The sequence below is a fragment of the Venturia canescens genome, chromosome 5 (genome assembly GCF_019457755.1).
Source record: "Venturia canescens isolate UGA chromosome 5, ASM1945775v1, whole genome shotgun sequence".
In the NCBI taxonomy this organism is placed as follows: Eukaryota; Metazoa; Arthropoda; class Insecta; order Hymenoptera; family Ichneumonidae; genus Venturia; species Venturia canescens.
The window spans coordinates 13,247,126-13,274,421 of NC_057425.1; the positions used below are offsets into that span (position 1 = coordinate 13,247,126).

At 37.2% G+C, this 27,296-nt stretch overlaps 2 protein-coding genes across 4 annotated transcripts; one reads left to right on the top strand and one right to left on the bottom strand.

The window, feature by feature from the left end:
* Nucleotides 1–19,581, top strand: Mct1 (Monocarboxylate transporter 1). Of its 3 annotated transcripts, XM_043419340.1 has the most exons (11): nt 1–194; nt 344–553; nt 11,382–12,994; nt 14,526–14,645; nt 15,511–15,654; nt 15,932–16,200; nt 17,118–17,416; nt 17,696–17,939; nt 18,433–18,598; nt 18,696–18,896; nt 19,377–19,581. In XM_043419340.1, exons 3-11 carry the CDS (start codon nt 12,784–12,786, stop codon nt 19,541–19,543), a joined length of 1,821 nt encoding a protein of 606 aa, XP_043275275.1. In that variant the 5' UTR covers nt 1–194; nt 344–553; nt 11,382–12,783; the 3' UTR covers nt 19,544–19,581. The 3 variants fall into 3 exon arrangements, with proteins under 3 accessions (XP_043275275.1, XP_043275277.1, XP_043275276.1); XM_043419342.1 differs by lacking the exons at nt 1–194; nt 344–553 and adding an exon at nt 1,714–1,877; XM_043419341.1 differs by lacking the exons at nt 1–194; nt 344–553 and adding an exon at nt 1,989–2,169.
* On the bottom strand, nt 19,551–26,896 carry wfs1 (wolframin ER transmembrane glycoprotein wfs1). Its single transcript, XM_043419339.1, has 5 exons — nt 26,466–26,896; nt 26,105–26,209; nt 25,658–25,874; nt 23,923–25,390; nt 19,551–23,545 (listed from the first exon to the last, which is right to left on the bottom strand). Exons 1-5 carry the CDS (start codon nt 26,521–26,523, stop codon nt 22,745–22,747), a joined length of 2,649 nt encoding a protein of 882 aa, XP_043275274.1. The 5' UTR covers nt 26,524–26,896; the 3' UTR covers nt 19,551–22,744.
* Nucleotides 26,897–27,296: the final 400 nt, after the last annotated feature.

Genomic DNA, 27,296 nt, shown 5'->3' on the forward strand with positions numbered 1-27,296 from the left:
TGTGTAGCTCGCCGCTCTCCATAAATTTTTGAACGGATTTATTATTTTTCCTTCTTTTAATCGAACGATAGAAAAAAATTATTCGTAATATTAAGGATGGAATGAGTATCGTCGCGGAAATTTTGCAACCAATAAACCTGCCAAAAATCGTTGAAATTTAGGCAACCAGAGTTTTCGGTTGAAGCAAAATTTGTGTAAGTGAAAAATCGTGTTTAGTGTTTCATTTCGATATTTTCTCGTAAACCGTTACAAATATCATGATTCGAAAGTACAATAAAGAATCATAGTAGTTGCTCAGTTCCGAAACATCGTTTCGGAGAAAATTTTTGATGATTATATCCAGGGCTGATGCGTCGAAATGAGGAGATTCAGGAGAAAAGTTAAACTGGTGCATGGCAACGAACTTAAAGTGAGAAGCGTGCAGAGTTGCGTGACAAAATTATTATTGTATTTTCCTACGAAATAAAAACTGGCGTCTTCGCAGAAACTAAATAAAATTTAAAGACGAAAAAAACTTAGAAAAACGTGGAAAGCAAGTGCTGAAAAACGGAAGGTACGTATGCAAGTTGGAAAATATGTGAGCCAAACAAACCGAGAACAGGATCATTAAAAAAATGCATAATCATAGAGAAAAGCTTCTTAACCGGAAGTTATTCGTTCATGAATCAATACGTCAAAGCGTATCGAGTCTTTTTCACATTTCTCGAAATACTGATTCGTGTTAAAAATAAAAGGGGTCACAATCCTCATTACTCATTTCTGTGCTGCGGAAGCGAATAAGAAAACGCGGGGTCTAAGTTCATGAGCTCGAGAGAATAAAAAAAACTGCTTTGATTAATCGCCCACCGATATTTTTCAGAATTGGACGCGCGTGTGTAATTTTTTCTTCGCTCTTTGTTTTCGTTTACAGTATCGCGCTCTCCGGGCGGACACAATGAATAAGTTGGTTATTAAATATCGTGATAATCGAGCAAAAGAAAGGGATCGGAGCGATGGAAAATAACGCAAATTTTATAGATTCGAAATATTTCAATATTTCGTGAAATTCGCACAGTTCGGTAATTTTAAAATTTGTGAAACTCTGTACTCGAGAACAAATTCGGAAGATTCGATCTGAGTTTAACGGCGGAAGGGGGGAAATTGAAAACTTCGTTCTTCCATTTCATTGAACGTTCCCAAAAGTTTGCCCCGGAAATTCTGCACAAGAATTCCGGTAAATCACGCAGTGAATTCCGCCACATTTCCAAACGGACACGCCTCAGATCGTTTTGTCGTGTAAAAAAATGTTCGCATACTTTTGAGGGTATGGCAACAAGAGATGAAAAATATTGTCCAATCGAGTGCGATCTGAAGTCAATCCAAATATCAACCCGCCAAAAAATTTGCGATACACGTGCGACTCCGACCTTGAAAATGTCCGCGTGGTTCGTCGCATTGTGAAACGCCTGCATTATGACGGCATACAATCTCAGCACGCTTCGAGTCAGATAAATAGAACTTTAACAAAGTTTCATTTTCGTTGAGATAAGGTTGGTAAACAATATGAGAAAAGTTGCTTGAAATGGGAGGCTGGAAAGAATAGTTTCGGAAACAAACGTGCCAGGAGACTCGGGAGCGCTCGTGGCGTGACGCGCGGCGTGCTAACGGCGAATATTTTGTTGTGAATTGCACTTTTCGCGCTATCTCGACACCGCCTGACCCCAAAGTACTCGATAAAATTTTTTATCTCTCACTCGTAACTCCGAACGGAATCTTTGTGTTTTCAAATGGTTTTTCGAAAAGTGTGTGCAAACGAAGACGAAAAATGTTGCAAAAACTGACCGGAAATACGATGACACGTAAACCAACGGCGTAAACCACAAAAAAAGGATTTTTTCGTCAGTATCTTGATTTGTGTAGAGGCGCTGTTATTTCAGGCGCGCAAATACACGTTAATAACGACATTCGCTCGCATATGTTTCACGTTCCACTGACTTCACTGTGTCCCCCGGCGAGTGCGAAGGCGCTTCGTCGTGTTTTATTTACTCGGCGCGTCACACGTGCATATTTTCCGTGACTCGTGCGTACGTTGACCAGCCCCCTATCGAAGGATTCTCATTTTCAACGATCCTCGTTATCCATGCGTACTCGCAGCGTCGATGCAAACGTTGTGAAACACGATTTCTAATGGTGAAAAATTTGAATTGCGAATCCGTAACTTTTCGAGTCCGTTTATTTTGTCTAGTTCGTAGAAAATTTAGAGAAAAATTCGGTTTCACAAATTTTTAAAAAATCATCGATTTTACCATCCCGAATTGAATTTCTTGTAATTTTCAAACTTCCCACGCCGAATATTTCTCAATGAATCGCACTAGCCTGAAACTGTCGAATTTTTCGCGTAATAATTCCAGTCGTTCGGTCGCAAGGCTGCGCAAACGCGACGGCGTGTCGATGGAAGCATTGCTCGCGCTCGTTTTACGAGTCGAGGAACATCGCCTAGATATTTTTGCCGCGAACAAGTTCGAGTGCAGAGTGATCTAGGCGTCGCGACGCCTCTCCAACAATTCTCGAGTCTCAAGCGCGAAGTGTGCATCGTTCGGTCATACCGGGCTTGCGACCCACGTGCATTCCAGTCGCAAATTTCCTCCATTCGTTAAATTTTTTTTTAACCCGTTCAGGGTATCATTTTCCGGTCCCTGTTTAGGGCATGCGAGCTGAAGAGTCGAGCCATGTTAGAACACGTAATTTGCAATGGAAAAATCTGATTAAATTTCTGAACATTCTTCGATACTTTTACTTTAAGGAAGTTGAGGCTGTACAGTCATTTTTTTTACCCAAAAGTGATGACCTGTACCTTTCAAAAGTTAGGCCAGTTTACAGTTTGGCAATGTTGCATACACTTTAAAGAAAAGTTGGGGAAAAAAAGACGAAAAACTGGTGAAAGCTCAGTCGAAAACACGAACAGTGACGATCCTAGCCTCAAAAAACTGCACGGAAAACAGATTATTATTAATATAATCTCAGCAAATCTCCTAATAAATCTGAAAAAAATTGACATTATTCGGCAAGCCTTGCTCATGTTGCCCAAAAAATTTCATATTTTTAGCATCATTTTTAACGGAGATATCACTGAATGTGTCTTGACTTCCATAAGATTACATGTTATTTGGCCCAAATTGTTATTGATTTTTCTCAGCAACGACGCTCCTAAATTGTCTGAAAATTTAACTGCTTTTTTTTAACACTTCACTTTATAAGATGCAATCGGTTTAAAAGCGGTGACATCATTTTCATTCTAATGCCTCAACTTCCTTAAGGGCCTGCCACGAAGAGGGCAAAAAAATTCCAACAAATATTTCATTTTTCGTTATCAACATACCCAACACTTCGCAAAATTCACGAAAAAAATGACTCGGGTCTCCAACGCCCACGATACTCTAATCGGGCTATTAAGGGCTATGAACAGACGTTTTTTGTTTATTTCTTAAATAAAAAATGCTGCAAATTAAAATTTGCAAATTGCTTCCTCAAAATGGTCAAGATGCACGATGCTCAAAGCTTACTCTATGAGGTGCTATATTTTTCATTTTGGCTTCCTCGTAGAGGAAGCTACGAGCATCGTGCATCTTGACCATCTTGAGGAAGCAATTTGCAAATTTTCATTTGCAGCATTTTTTTTGTATACAAGGAAATAATGTATTTTCTCTACCTCCTTTTACGATCATAAATTTATCTCTTTGTTTAAATCCATAAAAAAAAAACTGAATGACGAGCCATCAGAAAACACAGTTTGCAACTTTCAATTTTCATCGTTTTTTTATTTACATTGAAATTAAATAATTCCGACAACTTTGCTGGAAAGTATAGAGGAAGTTCAGACTTATACACGATATCTTACAAAATTTCCAAAAATTGAAGCGGTTATAGACGATTTTTTGAAAAATTCATATTTTCGTAAAATTCAAAAAATTATAAAATTTAAACCGCTCAACCGATATTCCCCAAATTCAATACCAACCTTCCTATTATGATAGTCTATTTATGAAAAAAATTATTAATAAATCTTACAATTTTCGAAAGTTAGAGCGTCGACACCTTTTTTATGAAAATTTCAAAACGTCGTAGGATTCGTAATTTTTTACAAAATCTGACAAAATTATCAGAGAATGAAGAACTTGTATAGATTAACATCTGTGCAAAACGGTAGCCCTGTATCTCAAACCGTTAGATTTTTCGACGTTTTGGGACATTTTGAGCACATTGACATTGAAAAAAAATTCATCATCACATAGCTTGCTCTATGAGGAAGCAAAATTGGTTCGATGCGTTTGAATGAAACCTTGAAAACATCTTTTGGGTACTCGGAAGTACTGAAATTTTTTTTTAAATTTTTCTCATGGAATTTTTTTTGTTCAATAGTGTGTTAAAAATGGCACTCCTTGGATCGGCGTTGACAACAAAAATCTCAAGAATGGAACATCTCAGGACAAAAAAGCAAAAAGATTCTTAAATATGTGCTGTCAGCTATCGCATGACGTAGAGTACTTTCGAAATATTGTCAAGTAAAAAAGTGGCGACCATTTGAAAAAAAAAATTACAATTTTTGTGGATTTCTCAGTAGAAAATTGTTTACTGAAGAAAAATAAAAAAAGTTATGAAAAAACGGCTACGTCGTGCTGAAAACATGCGTTTTTTCTACAAAGTGCAATTCGAATCGAGTCGCTGGGATAAAAATTTTCCGTTTCGCTGTCAACCCCGATTTAAGGGGTGCCATTTTCAACATAGCGTTGTACAAAAATATACTATTGAAATAATGTTGAAAAAATTTTCCGGTACTTTTGAGTGCGTAAAAGACGTGTTCAAGGTTTCACGTAAGCCCATCCAACCAATTTTTATTAATAAAACAAAGAAAAATCACCTAAAATTCCAACGTTTAAACTCTTCTAAAATTTGTTTTAAAAAATATTCTAAAAATGTTTGAAAATTTCATTTTGAAATGGAGAAGGAAGAAAGAAAATCTTGCAAGAAAGATGAAAGTGGATTTTAAAAAAATGGGAGTGCTGCGTGAAGAAATTGTTGCGAATTTTTCGTTTTGAAAAGAAAACCGAAAAAAGTGATTTGTGACAATTTTCTTTCAAATTTTGAGAAACTTCCAGTCCCTGTGTCGAGCAGAGAAACGAGTCGAGTCCTTTCTATGACCATGGTTCGAGGATCGATGAATTTTTTCGTTGTGATCGAGAACATTGTCGCAGGTCAATCGTCTCCCACGATCTTCCGGTCGGTCCGAATCCCCAGAAAACGTGGCACTCGAAATACGAGTGCGCGTAGGAACACGTTGGAAAGTCCCGACGATGGTGTGCCACGAAAGCCTCCTCTGATGGTCCCACGCGAGATAAGCGACCACGAAATACCAAAAAATCGCTTTTTTGTGGTCGATATATGCAACTACGAGGAAAAAGGCGCGATAACGTTGATAACGAAATCGTTGCAGTAGGAATATGGTAGAAAAATGACGCGCCGGAGGCCGCGTCCGAAGCGTTTACCCACTGGGACTAACGAGATCGAATTTCTTTAGAAATGTCAGATAAAATCTCTGCAGGAGCGTTCCAACCGGGAACGTTCGAATTGGAATTGATCGAGCGTTCGTGAAATCATATTTTTACTTCGTTTAAGGGGGCAAACCGCATTAGGAGGTTCGAAAATCCGAGTTTTTCGTTTATTGCTCAATTAGCCCAGAATACGCTGTCAAAACGAAGCCTTGCGCAAAACGAAGCCTCTGAGGAAGAAGAAGGATTTCTACACGGTGCTGGAATCGCAGATTAGTCGGTGAGCATTTTACGTTATTTTTGACTTCCTCGAATTTCTAGTTTCCTCGAATTTATTTTTCAAACGCGTTCATCTCGAAATGACTTTTCACGTTTGCGGGCAGTCTAACTCGAGATGTATAGAACCGATCATTACGAAAATTGATAGTATGATTGTTTATAAAATTAGGAATTATATGAATCGAGTTGCGAGATGATTATCATGATTTAAAGGCTATTTTTATTTGAAGGACTAGAGAAAAAATCGCGAAAATCGAAGCAAATTGTTCCAACGGCTGCAAAATTTGTAATTTTCATTATTTTCACCTGCATTGAGGTTCATATTCTCAGAAAATAATTTATTGATGTGGAATCAAAATCTCTTTGATTTCAGGTGAAAATCGGAATGGCTGCACTGCACGCAATTGGAGAACTGTACTCACAACCTTCAGCGGACATCGCAGCGTAACTTTGTTATTTCTGGCTGAAATTATTGGAAAAAATTGACAAATACTGTTGGAAATATGAATGAAACGATGTCAAAATTTGGTTAAATTCTAATTAATTCTTCCGACCGGAAAAAAATCCGAAAAAATCAGTCTCAAAGAGCCTCCTAACGCGGGTTCCCCCTTAATCAAATCGCCACCCGCCCAATGATCGTGGGATTCCGAGTTGTCGATTTCGTCGAAGTCAGTCGATTCGTGGTGGGAAAATAAACAATCGTAAGTGACCGAAGAAGCAGGGCAGCCGATTTTTCGTTAGCTTTTCCGTCGATCCGCTGATTCGAAGTTCGACGTAGGTCCAAGTTCTCGCTCCTCAAGAAAAATCGCTCCTCAAATGATCAGAAATGAAAAAAATTCGATCGTACAAAAATGAGGATCGAAACGTGTCGAAAAATTGGCTTATTAATCGAATTCTTATCCAACCGATCGACGTTCCAATAAATTTATATAAGCGGGAGATCCAAGAGCATCCGCAACATCGATAAGATAAAGATTGTAAGCAAATATGCCGGCGGGTTCACAGTCCACTATTTTCTAATGATCGGGAGCATATACAGTAGTCCCCACGTGTCACTGTTGCGGTGTCTACGTTCTCGCTACGGTCACGTGACCTCGCCCCAATTGATATCGAGTTTTCTGCGATTTTGTTAGCGGATGAAAAAATCATCGGGGAGCAGTTTTCCTTGTCCTGAACCGAGAAAATGTGAAGTGCATTCCAATGACTCGGGCGAGCGTCATTAGACGGTGTAAAAAGTGACGGCACGTGCGCGCGGATCGGTGGTCAAAGAATTTCGTCGATTTCCGAACAACTTTTGTTGTCTCCTGCGCTAGCCCGTGCTCGCGAATGTCGACGAATCGAAACGAGCGTCATCCACGATGATGAAAAAATCGATGACTCACTCGGACGAAAGTAAATAATTAAAACGCCCCTCCAGAAATTTCAGAGAGCGAAAGCAAATGTCATTGCGATGGCACGTTGCCACGGTTTTTCTCGAGGGGCTCAATTCGTTTCTCTCCCTCGCACTCGCGCCCGTAAGACGAAAGACGACGAGCACACTGCGAGCGCATTTAGAAGCTCTGCACTTTGATGCCGCTAATTCAAAGGGAAAGTTCAATTAAAGAGTCCGACGATGAAGGTTCACTGGCCGCGGGAAAAATATTGTGACGGATGCGTTACTTTCGTTCACTCTTATTTCACGGTCGACAACTCGCTCTCGACTTTTTTGTAGTGTCAGAGTCGATTTTGGGTAGGGCTTAATATGTCAAATAACCAAATTGTAGAACGCTCGATATTTCCAAATTTTTTAAGTTGTTATATCAGATTGGAGAAAAATGAATAATTCGAAATTCTTATTTCCGATCGACTATTTAGCAGGTTACGTGTTTAACCGAATATTCCTTCTTTCAGGTTGATCCTCTGCGACAGCCCCAACCAAAAGTTATGTACTGTCTGCATATTAAAAGGCTTGATAATTCGTTCGGATCGTAATCAATAACTTTGTAAAGAGCCTATATACGTACTCGGTGCCAGCAGATATAGTACAAATATCATTTGCTTTCGTAAAATTTATTCTAAAAGTATTTTTGATCCGACATCGTGAGTAAATTTTTTGACGGAACTATCCAGGTTACGCTTCAACACACAGAAAAGGTTGTCTATACAGACGACATTCGCTTGTTCGCTTGCAAAATATATCGTATGCAGCCTAAACCTTCGTACTTCTCGAGGCTATATCTGCCAAACTAGATGGTCAATCACCTTGATTTTTTTTCACAATATCTGTGATATCCTGCTTTAGCTCCTCCTCGTTTTTTATAAACTTCCTAATTTTAGTACTAGCGGTAGAATTAATAATGTGCCGTTTGCTTATGCATGGTCCATATGTTACGTGTTAATTGAGTCAACTTCAATTACATATATCTCGGGTTCGGGATGGTGAAACTTGTTAAAATTTTATAGAGGTGTTGTTCATATATTAAACAATACGTATGCCAAATTTAAATAATTTCCTAATTTAACTGTCTCGTGGAGGAACCACCTTAAATTCATATTCACTCGAAAATATATATTTCGGTAGTTTCGAATGCAATTTTAACAGACTATACGAATGTCAAAAGTTCATATTATCGAATTCAAAATGGAGAGTATTTGTTTTATAAACAGACCAAAATATAGAATGTCAAATAATCGAAAGTGAATTTTTCGAACCCATAAAACTTAGATATGCGTAATAGCGATGGCTCCAAAAGGCAAAAGTCAAAATGGCGATGTTTGAAATTGGAGATCACCGGTTTGAGTAAGTGAGTGAGTGAGACGCTTGTATTTTGAGCTCCGTTGCATTTTCAACCTCGGTAATATTTGGTCTTTCGTTATTATATTTTCGAAATTGTGAATATTCACAGTACTGCTGATTGTAGTAATTTATGAGCGGGAAGAGTGATAGTCAAATTTTCGAAAAAAACGATATTTTAGTCATTGTTCTATGGGTTATTGTTACATTCTATTTTCAACGTAAACGTGCTTCGAACCTTGAAGTTTTTACTTTTTATCATTTTTTACATTCAAAGCTTTCGAAGTTTATAAACTCGAAGTTTTAGCTGTTTGAAATTTTAGTCTAACGTTTTATCCCCACCCGTCGATTTTAACGAGTGTAACATTATCGGAGATGATAAAAAATTGGAGTGAGTCACGGAATTCCGAGAGCTGTTTTGCCCGAAAAATTCATAACGTTGATAACTCGATTAAAAATTATTTCGAATCGTAGAAAGTTTGTCCATTTTGTCATTTATTTACTCGACCACTAATTAGACGTCGATAAGTTATAATTTTTCATTCACAGAAAGTGATTTTTTACGAGCGATAAAAAAGTGTCGAACAACTCTGGGCAAATTAGAGCCCGAATAATATTTCCTTCGTGCGTGTACCGATACTACGAATACCCCGAGGGCTTGACCAAAACTCATTAATATGCCACTGAATATTATTTTCATATGGAGAGAATGAGATATTGAAAATTTATTAACCATGCGATTCGATATTATTATCAATTAAACGTACAGCAATAATGCAAATCGACTGAAAGCTTCGAGCTCGAAATACAAAAATTCGAAGTATTTCATTCTTTTTTTTCAATCATTGAAATAAACAAAATTATCGATTTCGATTATTGGTCTCGACGTTTCGGTAGTTTTTTTTTAATTAAGTATTTTTTAATGCTTCAAAGCACACCAAATTTTCGAAGCTAATGTATGATAGCAAAATTGATTTTGAATGTTGTTGAGCAAAAAAAAAACTCGTCGAGCCCTGTCATCGGTATTAACAGCGTTTTTCGTGTACTTTTTATCTGTTGCCTTTAAGGCACTCTTTCGATATCAACCAGTATCAAAATACTCGTAATTATTTTTCGTTGCATATTGTTTATCAATCGCGTTACAATAAATGTGATTATTCGCTCGTCGCGAATTTTCACTCCTCCCAAAATCCACGAAACAGATTTTTTTACTCCATTTTTATTTCATTTTTATCGAATCGATTTTTTCAAATAAATTGAAAAAATCATCGCAATTTTTCTCAAGGTAGATGATGCCCGAAGGATCGTATTTTATGGGTGTTTAAATTCCATCGATTTTTACTCCCTAATTAAATATATTATCACTTTAAATTAATGTCAGAGTTATTAATTCGAAATCGTAAATAAATTTTTTCAACTTATATTTTGGCGAATGAAATTACAAGCCATTAATTAAACATTACTCACTGAATCCGAAATATGACGCTGAAGTTTCCAACGTTGGAGTCCAACGAAATGGTCTAAAAAAACTCTCAAATAATTTCAGTAAATCTCCAATTTTGTTCCCTGCCGAATTTCCAATTCGTCATATTTCAAGCCACATCAATAATTCGTGAAATAAAAAAATAATGAATTATAAATCTTTTTTTCGTTCATTTCGTTGAACTCCAACGTTGCAAACTTCAGCGTCGTTCCGAAATTTCATTCGTCCCTGGCAAAAATACTATAGTTTTTTATGTCAAATATCGCATTAGAGAGCGCAAAGGAAAAACACAAAGGGAAATGCATCAAGAAAAAAACATTAATAAAAAGACAGAAGGTTATGACAGGAATGGGCCAAGCCAAGAAGAAACAAAATGCCGAAATAAGCACATGTGGGGTTATACGAGTGCTCGTTACCAATGTCGTTTAATCTTTAAGGAGGGTCGATCACGACATCAAAATAATCAGAATTTTATGAAATTTGGTGATAACATTATTTGGCATCAAGTATACAAATACAATTTTTTTCAAATTTTTTTACCCCATGGTTATTGAATAATTGAGCGTTAAATCGAAGTTTTTATGCACGAGATGTATAACTGTATATGTGCAAACTCTATACTTGTACACGTGAACTTTAGTGTTCGATTACTCGAGAGCTATGTGGTAGAAAAATCTAAAAAAATTTATACTCTCTTATATATTTTTAAAGAATACATTTACCAAATTTTGTTAAATTCTTAATATTTTTAACATGGTTCAGCATGACAACATTTTATCGTCGCGATTCACCCTCCTTAACGTAATATATCTTTATTTCTAGTAAGACAATCGTCTTGATTTTTTTTCCCAGACCTTCATTATATACTTCATTGTTATCGTGTACTTTTTCATAAACTTCGTAAGAAGCGTTCAATCGTTATATGGGAAAATAAACGATTTTTAACGCACAGTCCTTAAAACTCTGTGTATTTTTCTTCATATTTAAGCACGTTTGTCCCAATAACCAATAAGACGAATCCTTTAAAATTTGATACGCGTGTGAGTCGAGTTCCGATTTAAAATCGTTTCGTGGATAAACCACCCTAAAAATGTCATCGAAGCATTGATAAATCTTTGGGATCGCATAATTTGTAACAAAAAATTTTAAAAATCATCGAAATTTCCATCAAGGTCGATCGCTGCTTCGATTTCCTTGAGAAAATCAGCTGAAAATTGAACCCCCTCGATTTCATGATCGATTAATCAAAGAACCTTTCAATTAATCTTCAGTGTTTGCACGGAAAATTTGGCCTGAAATATTGATTTTTGTTGGATCTTAGGGGCACAGCGAAGAGTTTCCAGAGCGAGATAGAGAGTGGTCGGGAACTGCGGAGTACTGCGATAATCGTTGGGATCATGGTGCAACGTTAACGCAACGAGTGAAAAGAGCAACAACATAGAATTCGTGGAGGCAAAGAGTGCTCAACTGCGCTGGCCGCGCAGCGCGACAGCCAAGTAATTCAGCTCGAAACAATAGTCGTTGTTATCGACTCTAGCGAGTGACCAGTACAAGGTTCATGCCCTGATAATATTGTTCTATGATTATCAAGCGTGTAAATATCGGAGTAAAAAAGAAGGGACGGTGGAGAGTATAAAAAATAGTTGGTTAGGTCGGTGATAATTTTCACGAAATGACGAGAAGAAAACAACGTGAGGAGGGAGTTTCTTAGCTGCACCGTGAAGTACTTGACCCAGAAGTCGCGTTTTACCACCACCAGCAGCACCGCGAGTCCGCGATCGGCTCGCAGGACTCCGCTCGAGAGATAACGACGACGCGTCTGCATCAGTCGCTTCATATCGCCACTCGGAGGAGTGTCTCGCAATCGCATCACTAAAAAACAAGTAGTTAGGAGAAGTTTAACGGCGCGTGAACGCGAATGAAAGTGTCGAGAGCGATCGTCGAGGCTCTTTCGACTAACCGGGGGACCAGCTTAAACGGGAATGTTTAAGCTGGAGCATCGAGGATTCGTCAAAAAAGGGAAAGACTACGGAACCGGAGCCGGGAAGTTGCCTCGCGAAGTGGAAAAATGAGAGCGAGTTTCCGCACTCGCGATCGGTAAACTCGCCGCTTATTCGTCGCGGTTTATCTCGAGGAGTTCGAAGATTGTGCTGCCCGGTGTTTCCCAAATAATCGGATTGTCGGAGGAGAGGCCGCGCGAGGATTCGCCCCTGTCGAGTCGTCGCGTGAGAGCTTTTTATGAAAACTGCTCGCAGTAAAATTTATCTCACTTTCGAACGATTTCCTCACTCCCACATACGACACGATTCACACACGAAACTCTGTATCGTCCGATATTGGAGTGGAAAAAAGGAGAAGAGTCGCTCCGAGCGATTGCACGGTGCCACACGGCCGCTTCGCGCCGATAAAGCGAGAAACGTTTGGCAAGTTTGATTACCGAAGCATCGGCATGCTTTAAAACGATTTTTTTGTTCCCCCCGTTATTGCGTCGAGAGAGGGAGAAAGCTCGTCGGAAAATATTGACCGGAAGTGAGATGTGCGCCCGCGAGAATTCCGGGGAGATTGTCTCCTGGACTTTGTTGTTTTTCAATAAAGTCGATGATTTTTGAAGACTTTTTCTATAAGGATTGTCAATCGGGATAAAAGACTTTTGATTATTGCTCGGTTTAGCTCGTTTTAAATACAGGGAAAAGTGAAATTTTATCATCCACCATCCACCGATCATGGCTCACTCGAGTACGAATAAATTTCAAGAACACACGAAAAACATTAAACGATCGACAAACGCCGAGAATAAAGAAGAGGAAGAAAATGCTCTTTGCGACGATGTCGACCTCCATGGAGCCATGGACCCTTGTTCCGGACAACCTCCGCCACCTGACGGTGGTTGGGGTTGGTTCGTCGTTTTTGGATCATTCATGATACACATTGTCAGTGAGTACAGCCCCGAGAAGTCATTTTCCCATTACTCCATAGAACGATGTCGAATTTTTTCAAACCCATCGATTTTTCCAACCTCAAATAACGCCCAATCGTCATGAAATTTATCCAATTTAATTAAAAACCAAATGAAAAAGAACGAGAAATCCAAAAAATCTCAATAATTATTTAACCAAAAATTAAAAATCCAAATAATGAAAACAACGAAAAAGTGTCTCCAAAAAATTGTAAAAGCCAAATTTTGCTTCTGTTAAGTTTGTCAATTACAAAAGAAAAAGATATTTCGAGTCTGAGGAAAAGTGGGCAGAAATTATCGAGGAATCGTCCATCCACGTGGTCGACGAACCTTCGGTCATTTGTTTGACGTTTAGTAACAGTTCCCTTCATAAATTCGTTGTATCGCGCTCCTCCAGAGATAACAGGGCGATGAAACTCCAATGGAGAATGTCTCGAGGACCACCCAATTAGAAAGTTTTCTTGCGCAATAAAGTCCATTGGTGTGGCTCGCCTATGCCAGAAAATTGCAGGTTCCACGATACTCTACGAACGCAGGAAAACTTGTGAGCCGTTTTGTTGAACGTCAAACGAATGAGAATGCATGAGGATTTTTCGGAGCTGAAAATCTGAATTTGAAGAGTCAACAGGAGGAAATATTTATCAAGAAATTTTGGAGAGATTAAAAAAATGATTTTTCATCGTTCGTTTTACGAGCTCTTTAATCTACAAGGAATTTTGGGTTTTTTACGTCCTCTGAGGATTGTGCTCGTGCAGATACTTATCTCCGGCCATCGATTATATTCCACTTATCATTTTATATCCCTTATTACAAATAAAACTCGATAAAATTGATAAGAAACGATTCGAGCACTCTGATTTTGTCTCGGATTTCAATCCTCGTGTTAAAACAAAAGGTCTCTGAATTATTTCGAAAATCTGTAAATCTCTGATTTCGTCATTAGACAAAAATGGGTCTCGTTTGACGGCGAGTCGAATAACTGATAAGAAAAAAAACAAATTCTTTGCCTACGGACTCGAAAAACTTTTCCTTTTTTTACTTTTTTTTTTTTCTTTTTTACTTTTTTTACTTTTACCCAACAATTTTTGAAATGACAATTAAGGATGAATTCACTTTATGAGATAATGGAAGCTTCCCTTCGTTGCGTGACCCTTTCACTCAAGTATTTCCGGATTTCTGAGCATACCAAGAGCAAAGCGTGTCACTGTATTGCGAGAGCAAATTATTCTTTTGGTACTCGAATGATAATTTCATTGGAGAAAACAAATTAATCAGGTCGACGTTTCACGGGCTTCTGTTCCTTGATATCATTCGTCGTGAATTTTATTTTTTTAAATCTTATTCATTTCACGTCGAAACTTCTTCTGTCGGTTAAAAATTCTTTTTTGAGTACGACGATTTTTTTTGTTTTAATTCTTTTCCATGATTGCCATTTTCTTGAATCTCGTCGCTAATTTTCATATCAAAGATTCTTCTACGAGTGAAATTTTCTGTTGATTTTATCTCCAGCTGACGGCGTGACTTATTCGTTCGGTGTCTTTTACTCCGAGTTTCTCGACTACTTCGGTGAGGGGAAAGGAGCAACGGCATGGATAGCGTCGATCCTTGTCGGCGTCACATTATGCTCGGGTGAGAAAATGTTTTTCCTCTATTTTCGCCATCCGATTTTTCTCGGTTCATTCATTTCTGTTCGCAGTGGAACGATTGCATGGAAATTTCACGTCGCAGGAATGAAACTTTCGTTGTTTCAACGAAACTCGTTAACTCTCGCGAATGATCAAGGACTATGGTCCTTTTATAATCCTTTTAATTTTTTTATTAGATATTCTTCAAGTACGCGGTTGTCTAACACTTGAATCTTTGAACGCGATTATCTCGAAATCGTATTTTTTTAAAAATACCTTTGCGTTGGTCACGATTACTAAAAAACTATTAATTCGATCAGTACCAAATTTATACCACTTATTTATTATAACAATAGCTACGGCCTGGACGAAGGATTTCGTATTTTGTTGAAAAAAAAAAAAAAAAAAAAAAAAAAAAAAAAAAAAAAAAAAACATTGTAACAAAAAAACCGAAAATTTAGCACCTCAAAAAATGAATTTTTGTTAAAAGTGTCGCCATTTTTTTTTAAATCAACATTTTTGCAAATCCTTTGTCCAGGCCCAAACTATTATTATAACGAATAAGTGGTATAAATTTGGTATGGATCGGATCAATAGTTTTTTAGTTGTCATGTCCACAGCAACTGATGCTCAAAAAAAGGTGTTACTAAAATACAATTGGAGTTACGCCATTTTGGGAAATTTTAAGATTAAATAAATTATGCAAGTACGTCGTTACCAGTTTTTTAATAAACATTTATTTTCTTGTCGGAAAAAAATCAAGAAAATGACGTTTTTTCGCCCGCCGCAAGTGTATAAAGGCCTTAAAATGTTGAGAAAAACGGAAATTTTTTCACAAAAGATTTTTATGTATTGTGTCTTTTTTCCAGGTCCAATATCGAGCATGTTCGTGAACAAATACGGCTGTCGAAACGTTACGATCGCCGGCTCGATACTGGCGAGTATTTGTCTCCTCGCGAGTGTCTTCGCATCAAGTGTTTTCGTTTTGTACTTGACGATCGGTATCGGAACAGGTGAGATTTTTGTATCACTCTTCCCCTTTCATTATTTCACATAAATTTTAGTTAAATTTTCTCCATTACGTCGACTAATGTCAATGAGACGTCAATCTTTCTCAATTCGTTTCATTTCTTAAATGCAAACTGAAGCGAGGATTGAATTTCCAACATGTGTAAGGTGAGGAGCTGTCTGATTTTCTCGAAATCCGTAGCAATGGAAAAGTTTATAATTTTCATGAATATTTATTGATGAAAATGGTCGAGCTGACTTTCAGATTTGCTTTACTTTCAGGTTTTGGATTCGGTCTCATTTATTTACCAGCGATCGTGAGCGTCACCTGTTATTTCGAAAAGTACCGATCATTGGCGACTGGGATCGCTGTCTGTGGCTCGGGCCTCGGGACTCTCGTGTTCGCCCCGTTCAGCAAATATCTCGTCGGTGAATTCGGATGGCGTGGAGCCATGCTCATCACTTCGGGAATCGTTCTTAATTGCATCATTTTTGGTGCATTGTTCAGGCCTCTGGAGCCTGTCAAAAAAGTCGTTTCTGTTCCGATGAAGGTTTTTACAATTCTTTTTTCCATTTTTTAATAGTATAACCGAGGAATCAAAATATTAAAAAAATAATACAATTTTTTTAAACTATTTTTTCGAAAGTCAATTCGATTTTTTTTCAATTAAAGGTAACTCCTGTACTGCATGCTAGTCAAATGAGTGCTAAATTTTCAAAACGTTTTTAGACCAAGTTCAACCTACCGATTAAATTTATTGTTAGTAGATATGCATTCAAGCATATTTTATTAACGTGAAAAAATATTTGAAATGATAGTTTTGCAAAACTATCAACTGACAGATGCAAATTTCCATGATGACACATTTTCACAGGTATTTTTCAAACAATCATCTGTATTTTTTAACCGATTTTATTGCACCAAGTGTCATTTTGTTCCTCAACTCATCCTCTACGAATTCACCACGTAGATTTTCCTTTAAACTCATTCCTGAGAGAAATTATGAATGAAAAAGTTTTTTCACTTAATGAACAATTAGCTGCAACAGTGAAACTATCGAGTTAAAAAAAACAACTACATGGTGAATTCATAGAGGACCGGTTGACGAACAAAATGAGACTTGTTGCAATAAAATCGATGAAAAAACGCAGATAATTCTTTGAAAAATACCAGTGAAAATGTGTCAGCGTGGAAATTTGCATTTATTAGTTGATGCTTTTGCAAAACTAGCGTTTTTAATATTTTTACATGGTAATAAGATAAGCTGTAATACAAATCCACTAACAATACATTTAATCGGTACGTTAAACTTGGTTTAAAAGCGTTTTGAAAATTTAGCACTCATTTGACTAGCATACAGTACAGGAGTTACCTTAAATCGATCGAATTTCGATGTTATTTTGATTTTTTTACTATAATAATTGCAAATCAATGAATTCATGTTTTTATTCAATTTTCGTTGATCAGGAGCTCTCGAAAAATGGCAAAGCCCCAGTGACGACGAAAAATTCGAACGAAATTACTATCACAAATGGTTTTGGTCGACCGCACAGTGTCAGCAACGTAAATCATGCGAAAGACCGTCTCTTGAACGGTTATCATGATTCGAACAACGTCATGAGAGTCGCTCTGAGTCAACCGATCCTCATGGGAAAAGGACTCGGGCATCCTGGCGCAGATTCTGTCGGAAGATCCTTTGGCAGTGGGGTGATGAATAGGAGAGATATTTTTTATCAAGGCAGCGTGGAGAATGTTCGCAAACGATCGTAAGTGAAAAATTTCATTGATCATGAAAATATATTTTTTTTAATAATGAGAATTTTTTTTAAATGTCAAAAAAGTCATTAATTTACCATGAGGATTGATCCTTTGTCACACGAGATTGCAGAATGGTTCGTGGTCGAAAGATTTGTGTGGCCGAAATTGTGAAAACGAACATTTTTCTCATTTCGAGTCTGAATTGAGTGTTTTTTTTAAATAAAAAAAATCTGCCCATGAAAAAATGGTTTTTTACCAATTTTTCTATCGACGAATCATTATTTCAGCGAATCATTCGCCTGTAGCGACGAGCATGTGACCAGACGGAGAGCTTCTTTAAGAAGTCTGCCAAATGGTGCAATTCACAAACAAAACGAAAGTACGGATTGTCATCCATGTGCCGAAGAGACCATGGGGATTTTCCATCAGATGTTGGAGCTGTCACTACTGAAAGATCCTCTCTTTCTGTTGTTCACACTTTCAAACTTCTGTACTAGCATCGGATTCAATGTACCATACGTGTATTTAGTGGTAAGAAATCTAAATGCCTTTTCGTCATTTCAACACAATATTTTGAATTTGACATAAAAAAGATCACAAAAATAGTGAAGAAAGTTGTTCCCAAGTTTCTATTTTCTACAGAATGATCCCCACGGGCTCGATCTACGTAAAGTTTTTTTCACTTTTCCTTAACGAATAAAACAAAGTGCCATGGGAGTACATTGGACGAAAAATTGACGATAGAAATTCTAGAAAATGAAAAAAGATAATGGAAAGAGAAAAATAAACTTTTGTACCATTTCAATTGGGATAATTTTTTTATTCTGTTGTGGAATTCAGTTCTGAACAATGTTTTTTTTCTGTTTTTATGTTTTTTTTATCCCCCCACTGAAATAAAGAATGCTGCCATGTGCTTATTTTTCTATAATACGAGTTTCGAAACCTGCGAACGATTGATGATTCTAGTTGATTACTGATCGATCGAAATGAACTGAATAATTGACTGAACAAATTGTGTGTTTAGACTCAAGCGGAGGAGCGTGGTATAAGCAAAGACGTGTCGAGTTATTTACTGGCTGTTGTCGGTACCGCGAACACAGTTGGTCGGATAGTGCTCGGTTACTTGTCAGACAAACCGTGGATCAATCGTCTTCTAGTCTACAATCTTTGTTTGACCCTCTGCGGGCTATGTAAGAATTTTCATTGAATTTCGTGAGCTTTTCTGACTGCGATCGTTGCTCATAGAAAATCGAGTAACTTTTTTGCCATTTTTTAAATCCTTTACAGCAACAGTATTAAGCGCTTTTTGTGGCTCTTTTGCTACTTTCGCGCTTTATGGAACTGTCTTCGGTTTCACAGCCGGTGCTTACGTCGGACTGACCTCTGTCATTCTAGTCGATTTGTTGGGCTTGGACAGGCTCACCAATGCCTTTGGTCTTCTTTTACTTTTTCAAGGTGTAGCCTCCCTGCTCGGCCCTCCGATCGCTGGTAAGCCAACAAGAATCATTATTTTCTCCTTATTTTTAACATTTTCTCGAAATTAAAAAAAAAATTTACGATTCATGAGGATTTTTACCCTAAAGTATAATTATTTAAACTTCTGACAAATCCTTTTTTACCGGTTGTGATGAAAACTGCATTTAATTGAATTTCGATGAAAATTGCATTCAAAATGGAATTTTCGAAATCTATTGAACGACAAACTTTGACTGAATTTACCGAAACTAATGAGAATAAAAAATTAATTATGATTAAAGTTTAATTGGAATTTGAATTTCAATGAAGTTTCCGGAACCGATAGAGATCGTTTCCGAATAGAAGTTCTGGAATCAATTGTACCTCGAAATTAATTGAAATATTGAAACAATAATGATTGGATGATAATTGAACCGCTGGAATCGATGAAAATTGAATGTTATTTGAATTTTCGAAGCATTTTTTTCACGAAAACAATCGTTCTCTTTCCAGGTTGGCTGTACGATGCGCTACAGTCTTACGATCCGGGTTTTTTCGTCGCGGGTGGTATGATAGGAATCAGTGGAATAATGTTATTTTTAATTCCACCGATACAGAAAAGATTGCAGAAAAAAGCGGACAGAGAGGACAGACTAAAGAGGATTTATGTTATGTCTTAGCAAAAAATAAATATAGCAAGATATTTTTATTATTCTGATAACGACTGCAATTTTTACTATCGTCGTGATTCATTTGAATTATCGCATGATCGATATTTGCTCAATTTTCATTTGTTTCGATGTATTTTCTAAGATTTTACATTATAATCAATGAAATATTTTATTCTCAAATTACGATTGATATAAAAAATAACTGTACGTGAATTTGCACCGAGTGTAAATTTGCCCAGTCGAGTCAGTGAAAACATTAGAAAAATCATTTTTATCATTTGCATTACTTGGCAAAAAATTAACTTGAATCGACCCACGAAAATGTGTCGAACAAAATAACAAACTCGTCGATAACTTCTCGATGCCAGGCCATCAATTTTACACAATTAGTTTTTCAATCGTATTTTATGCACAGATCCAAACAGAAATGTGACGTCGAAATTTGTGTTGAGATTTTGTCAACACAAAATACTTCATTATTGTGCTTCCTCGTTTTTTCAAACGTTCAACAATCGACTAAAATATAATAAAATCTAAACTCCGAAAAATTTCAGCAGCACAACAAAATACACGTACACAGCAGATAATGCATTTAGTACTAGGAAATTTTAACAATTGTATTCGTGCTCTATCTTCCCTCATGACGAATACAATGAGAAAAACGAGCCCACTTCTAAGTACACATTTAGCGGATTTTTCAACAGGAAATAATCGCTACAGATTTATTGATCAAAGGAATTAACATGAAGGCACATACATATATATTCATTGTATGGGTAGATCCTTGACTTTTCGACTGCGGTCTGTGGGCACAGGCCAGCGATTTGACTGCTAATTATATTTAAAAAAAGTAGGTTAATTAATAAGACAATCCTGGAAATTAGAAATTAATGTAAAGAAATCTCGTGACTACAGAAATTTTTGGAACTTTTTAAGCCAATTTTTTAGCCTTTTTGACATTTGAAGATTTTAATGGAACAGCGTTCTTCTCTTGGAGTCTTGTAATTTAAAAAAATGGTTTTCAGCCCTAAACGAAAATCCTCTTTTATCAGCATCTCGTTCTACTACTTTAACCAAACGAGGTGAAATAGTGACTTTTCAAAAATTTCTCAAGATCCAAGATTTCTTGGGTTCAAATTCCAAGGATCGTTTTTTTTAACAAGCCTGCGGGCTGCGATCGAAAAGCAATGGATCTGCCCATATATGCATCCTATATACACACATATTTTCTATTTTCTCCTTCTCATTTCCCTCTCCACGAGATTCCGTTTGTTTCTAAAGTCATAAACTCCTTTAAATATTGATCATTTCAGTCAAACACTTATTCTTGCTTTGTACAGATCTACACATCGATTAATTCACATGCTTTTTCGATGTGGTCCATCCTAAGTTTCCTAGATTTTTCTAATCGACAAGTCGCGACCGCACAACGATGACAGTAGCGAAAAAAAATTGAATCAGCGTAATATGACATTGTGCTGTGATGCAAAAAATAAAACTAAAATTGAAATTGGTTTGCAATTAGAAAAAAAAATGTTGGACTGAAATGTGATATTTTCATTAAATTTCCATCCTCACTAACGCAGTTCGGAGTTTTTCGATGTAGTGCCGTTTTATCAAGATTTTTCAGCACTCCTCTATTTTCACAACGGTTTTGTAACCTGAGCGAGTTAATTAACGGACTAAAATGATCGTGTAAATAAAAAAATCTAGTATACCACGTTGCTCTTGTCGCAATACTCATATTAAGAATGAAAATTAATAATAATATAAAAATATGTGATCGTGTATCTTTCTCGAACTGGCATTAAGATATATTACAATATTATGCAACATAAAATATATAGATGTATATATTCTATAGTAAAATACATGGAGGTATTACATTTGCATTTAACAATAATTGATTTTGAGTCTCAAATAAAACGTGGTACGAACTATAGGAACAAATGCAGTGACGAAAAGAACGAATGAAACGTGATGATCTACGAATGTCTTATTTCGTTCTATTCAATAGATCAAATATTTTTGGGGCATTGAACTTTTGAAGTGGTCGTCAAAGATCATTTTGTTTCACCGGTTTCTTACGTCACTGTACGAATGGATCTGCAAATCGTTCTATCAAGAATATGCCTGGTGTAGATCTGAGAATTTCGAAGGGCAAGACCCTCGCGATATTTTCCCTTGAATATATCGAGGCTGATTGATTTTTTTGTAAATGAATAACTTTGATGACCAATCAACGTAGCCACGTTTCGGTAAAATTGTTTGTTTTAATCGATGACGATGAAATCGTCAAATTAACGATTTTCGTACTCTTTCTATTTTTTTTCTATAATGTAAATATTTCATAATTCGAAAATATTTGTATAGTGCTTGTTTTACGGAAGTATAATGATGAAGTAATCGCATGAAATTGGCATGATGAAGAAAAATAAGGAACGATACAATTTCACGTTAGGATTCTCCATTTTTTTCCTTCAACAAAAAGCAATGTTATCAACAGATTCAGTAGAGTTTCGATCGAATAGAATTTAAGGAGCATATCGTTTTCGATTGAGAACATGAGTGATTAAAAAAGAAAGTAGATTTTCTATAATAACAAGAATTAACAGGTTCAATGTATGGAGAATGGAAAAAAATATTTTCGCGGAGTCGCTGTGACTGGTTCACTGGTTGATGTGATGGGTTTTGCATTCTTCTGCTTTTGCCTATTGCAGTATTTGGCTATAGGTGTGTGGTGGTAACTGGACTAAGTTTAACTGACGTATGAATAACGTGCATGGCACGAGGATCTTTAATTAGAATTGTTTTTGTTAATGACCAGGGAGAATAAGGTACTAAAGTGTTATGGCGATTGCGTTTTTATTCGCAGTGCTATTCGCGAGCTCGACTGAAGTTACGAGGCTCAACTAACAGTAGTTTTGTAGTAAAAAGTAATCGAGTGAATTTATACTAAATAATAAAGTTTTAAAAAATAATGTAATTCTTTCGAATCGTTACGACTGATTTATACATTTGATTAGTGTAGCCGCCGTTAAATTTCTCAATTTTTCTACCAGTGTGGGGGGGGGGGGGGGGAGACAGAGTAAAATGAGTTTATAAAATTCGCGATTACTATGATCTGCGATTCTCGATCAAAAATAAAAAATAATTTTTTTACTTATCCATCGCAAAGAATAATTTTTTTGTGATCATTTTGATAATTTTTTATTTGAAAATAACGAGTGGGTTGAACAGGAAATTAAGAATAAGTTTAGTTCCAAGATAGAAGGTTTGAGTGACGGAGCTAACAGTAAATTCATATCTCTGCCGTTTGGTAGATTGCAATTCGGTAACGTGGCAAGCAATGCAAGCGACATCATCGAGATCAACGTGTGGTCGAGCACCGCCGAGCAAAGATTCGCTTTGTAAGCCTTGATTCGTTAAAATTCCGGAAAATCGTATTTTATCACCAGGATAAATGTTCAGACTAAAATTCGTGAAAGAGTGATCGCCGATCAGCACGATTTCGGCATTGCTGCCCCAAATGTGATTTTTCATTTTGACAAAAATCTCAAATTCGTATCGATTCCAACCGAACAAATGACATTTTTCTTTTCTTCCTCGGAGATTTGTTCTGGGTATTGTTTGGCATGATTTTCGTCGGAGCAGGTCCACCATTCGACAATCGTCCTCGATTTCATCACCCCACAAACAACTCAATGGTTCACTCACAAAATGCGGAAATTTGTTCAATATCGTGCCCAGCTTATTGTCGATCGATTTCAAACGCACGTTCGTTACGTAACCTTCCCACGATATCATCGCTCCTTCCAACTGTGCACATTGCACCTGAACTTGAGCCTTGGACGACGTTTCCTCCCACGCCGATTGATGACAATAATTTTGGTATTGCTCCCAACTCAGTGTTGTCACCATTCCCACACTCGGGTCTGATCCATCGTTCTGTTTATAGTCTTGTATCATTGGCCAGGACAAAAATGTTCCTGCTACCAGTCCAAGACCCAGCTGAAAAAAGGAACATTTTTTTCAAGACAAATTCCTTCTTATTTTGCATTCACGGTCGATTCATACACTGAACAGATATAAAAATGAATACACTTCTCTTGGACAAGTTAAAATAACCAATAGGAACTCCCAGAAGTAATAAAACTAAAATAATAACAAACAAAACAAAAAATCTATTTACAAAGGCTGAATGCTAGCATGAAGCAACTTATCATGCAATTTTTTTTCAAAAGTCCAAAAACTACTTTGAAAGAATTTGCACATAGAAGTATAAACGTATAAGGAGAAACAGATTTATTTTATTGTTGGATTCGTTTCCATGATTTTTTTCAAAATTTTAATTCAAGTACTCTGACAATTGAAGAAGATGTTCGTACCTGAATACACGTGATGATCCAATTGAATTTCAAGGTTCTTGCTCTCTTGAGATACCATGAGGCAAAAAAGGGCAGAACGCCGAGTATAGCAGTGATAGCGATTCGAATGATTAATTCGCTCTCGGCGAGATATTTGGTGGCTGCTATGATAGGCAAAACGATGGAAGCTAAGCTGGCAATGGGAATGAAGAGGACCATGCCAACGAGAGCGAGAGCACCTCTAATGAGACCATACCAGGTAGCGCCTTGAGAGCTCAGTATCGCGATTTGCCACCAACTGAGAGTCACACAATGTGGAATAAGTGTTTTATAAGTGCCTCGCCAATTATCACGTGCAGCCATTTTGGCGAACACCGCAGGTATGAGGAGGTAGAAAACAGCGCGAAAATTAAGACAAAATTCGATTCCGTTGCCAACGACGTATGAAGCGAAAGTGGGAACTCGAATATCGAGAAATCTCCAGGTTTGTGCAACAACGATATCAGTTTCGTAGGGATATTTGGCTAGAACGTGAACCCCGAAGCTGAGGAGAGCCAAAAAGTCGGGAAATCGTGATGAATCTTTCCAGGCAAAATGGCAGAGAGTCGAAAGTGTGAGAGCGAAAGCAATAATTGCTAATTCCGATTGGGGTGTCCATTGATGTGCTATGATCGGATAAACCATGAGATTCACGAGGAGAGCGAGAAAAAAGTGGCCGTAAGGCTTGAGATTGTTGCGGCAAAATTGGTATTCTGCTTCTTGAGCATTTAAATTGCCACCGGAATAACTGAGAAATAAACCGGACCAGGCACGAAATTCACTCAGCTCTCGTTTGCTTTGAAGCATTTGAAATGTCGCGATAACCATTACGAGAAACGAGAGATAGTAGAGTCCCATTGGAACGAAAAGAACGAGGTTTTCCGTGCCGAGCATCGAGTAAACGAGAAGAAGAAGCAGCGTTGGGATATTTGAGGCGAATATCATTTTTCCCATTGGAAAATGACGCTTGCCCAGTCTTTCGATTATCCAAATGTAGAGACGTTTCAAAGATTCGAAAGGATGAACGAACGGTCTCTGGAGCAATGGTATTGCGTCTAATCGCATCTCCGGACGCTCCAAAGTGCAAATTGCATGTGATACTATTGGTAGCAACCCTCGAGCATAACTCGTTGCAGCTGATACTAAAGCTGCCTCTGTTATCTTTTCACCCTGATTTTCTAACACTTCGCCATACTCGATTATTCCACGTGCTGTCAAACGATGCCCATCCACTCCGTCCCCTTCGCTCAGACCACCTTTTCTACTCTCAGTCAAATTCTCTCCATTTTTGTTGTCTAAACACTTTTGCTTTTCGCTACCACTCGATCTTTCGTAGTGAGTACTCGATAGCCTCTCAACGCAGTTTGTCTCTGTCTCATGAGAGTTTCCTAATTTTCTCATTCGTCTTCCAAGCTGCTCCGTCGTTACGAAGTCTTCGCCGTTTGAAAGGCTGTCAACAAAAACATGAACGATTGGAAAATAATGTTTAAGTTTGCATTGTTTCGGTGGAATCAAATCCTTTTTTTTTTTTCAATATATTTTTTCTATGTGAACGGAGAAGAAAAATTTGATTTTGAATTCAAATCAAAGGAGTTCCCAGCAATCTGTTGCTTAAGCAAACAAAATTTAGTCTATAACACATCTTCTGTTTTCATCGTCGAAACAACATTTGATTTCATCTTTCTCTAGCAGTTGGAATTCAAATCGAAATATTTACCTGGTAAACATCTCTCGGGCTGCTCGTCTTGCCAATTTTTCATCTTGCGACATGTCCAGACAACCCTTAACGTCATAATAATTATGCTCTGTAATTCCACGCCCCGTTGCTAAACATTTTTTCAAGATGTCAGTCGCCTCTAAGTTTCCTTGTTCAGACGCTTTGGTCAGCCAATAAACTCCGAGCTTGGCGTTTTCTTCTTTATCAACGTTCAATTCTATGAGAAAATGCAGCACCTCGTTAGAGTAACCGAAACTTATTGATATTGACAAATTTACATGAAACAAGGAAAAACAATCTTCTTTTATAACGCGTAATATGAAAAATATTAAAGAATGATTCACAGGGTACTGTGCACAAGTAAATTATATTTTGATAGAAATATTTTCACAAACTTAGAGGAAAGCATTAAATAATAATTCTATCAAATCTCTGAATTTTACTAACCGCATCTCTCGTCCAACAATTGTTTAGCCAGGACAACTTGTGACTCCGGGCATCCATCCTCTGCCAATGCGGATTGAAGTCCTCGCAAGGATCCTTTAAGACCATCTATATAAAATCAGTACACAGTCGTAATAACTGTATTTGCACAATACTAATAACGCCATGATGTTTAAAAAGAAAAAGATGTTTAAAAGAATAAATGGAAAAATCTTGACATCTCAATCATAAAACATTGATCCTTTCCAACTGTCGAATGACGATTGGAAATAAATATAGTGTGCGACATTGAATGTGGCAAATTTTTAAGAAATTCGACAATGTTTATTCATTTGTTTAGAAATGGTATAAATTCAACAATTACCGTGAAGTATCCACTGTTTTCTTGCTGTTCTACCAGACAGTGGCACGACGCCGGCCATGCTCTGGGATCTTACTCGCACAGTAAAAGCAAAACAACTTTCGCTTTATACGTATCCTCCGAAGTCGATTTGTAAATATACGAATACATGAAGATGTGTAATGTGTCGTGTTTTCTCTCACTTTTTTACATTTTTCGTGACATCAGCGATCGGACAAATTCATACAAAGGTAGAAAGTCGCGACACACGCACCAAAACTGCACACTTGTACGAACGGATATTTATACTTTTTTGTCCTTGTGTCGGTTGTGTCAATAGACGCGATTGACTTCACCAGCTGATGACATGCATAATCGATTTTATAGAGATGCAAAGAGTAGCCATGAAAGTGCAAAAAGGGCTGAGAAGTAGAAACCCAGTTTTCTTGAACATCCTTGATATTCCGAGAAAAATGAAAGTTTCGCCTTCTTCTCTCTCTAATGAAAGGTGAACATTTACTTTTTTTTCTCTCATACCAAATTTCTCCGAAATATATAAAACGTGACTGTTATCCTAAGAGGATTTTCAGTCCTACAGTCGGTAAAAATCCAGTAAAACAGAGACTCTTTTTCATAACTCCTACAGCCGGTAAAAAATAGACGAACGATCATGATATACGACCAAATATACGAAATCTCTTTTGTTAGTCGACATAAAAATCCATATTTAGAATCTTGTACTTCAAAAAGCAACGGTCAAATGAGCACCGGGCTCTTTTCTTGAATGACTATTTTTACAAAAATTCGTGATATTTCGATACGTAGCCGGGATCACGAGTATCGAAGCAGTAGACA

Excerpts from the sequence above, each read along its gene's own strand:
- Mct1 (XM_043419340.1), top strand. The coding sequence starts at position 12,784 with ATGGCTCACTCGAGTACGAATAAATTTCAAGAACACACGAAAAACATT. Across the intron at positions 15,655-15,931 it reads GACGATCGGTATCGGAACAG|GTTTTGGATTCGGTCTCATT; the intron begins GTGAGATTTTTG and ends CTTTACTTTCAG. Across the intron at positions 17,940-18,432 it reads TACCATACGTGTATTTAGTG|ACTCAAGCGGAGGAGCGTGG; the intron begins GTAAGAAATCTA and ends TTGTGTGTTTAG.
- wfs1 (XM_043419339.1), bottom strand. The coding sequence starts at position 26,523 with ATGGCCGGCGTCGTGCCACTGTCTGGTAGAACAGCAAGAAAACAGTGG. Across the intron at positions 26,210-26,465 it reads AAAACAGTGGATACTTCACG|ATGGTCTTAAAGGATCCTTG; the intron begins GTAATTGTTGAA and ends GATTTTATATAG. Across the intron at positions 23,546-23,922 it reads GGATCATCACGTGTATTCAG|CTGGGTCTTGGACTGGTAGC; the intron begins GTACGAACATCT and ends TCCTTTTTTCAG.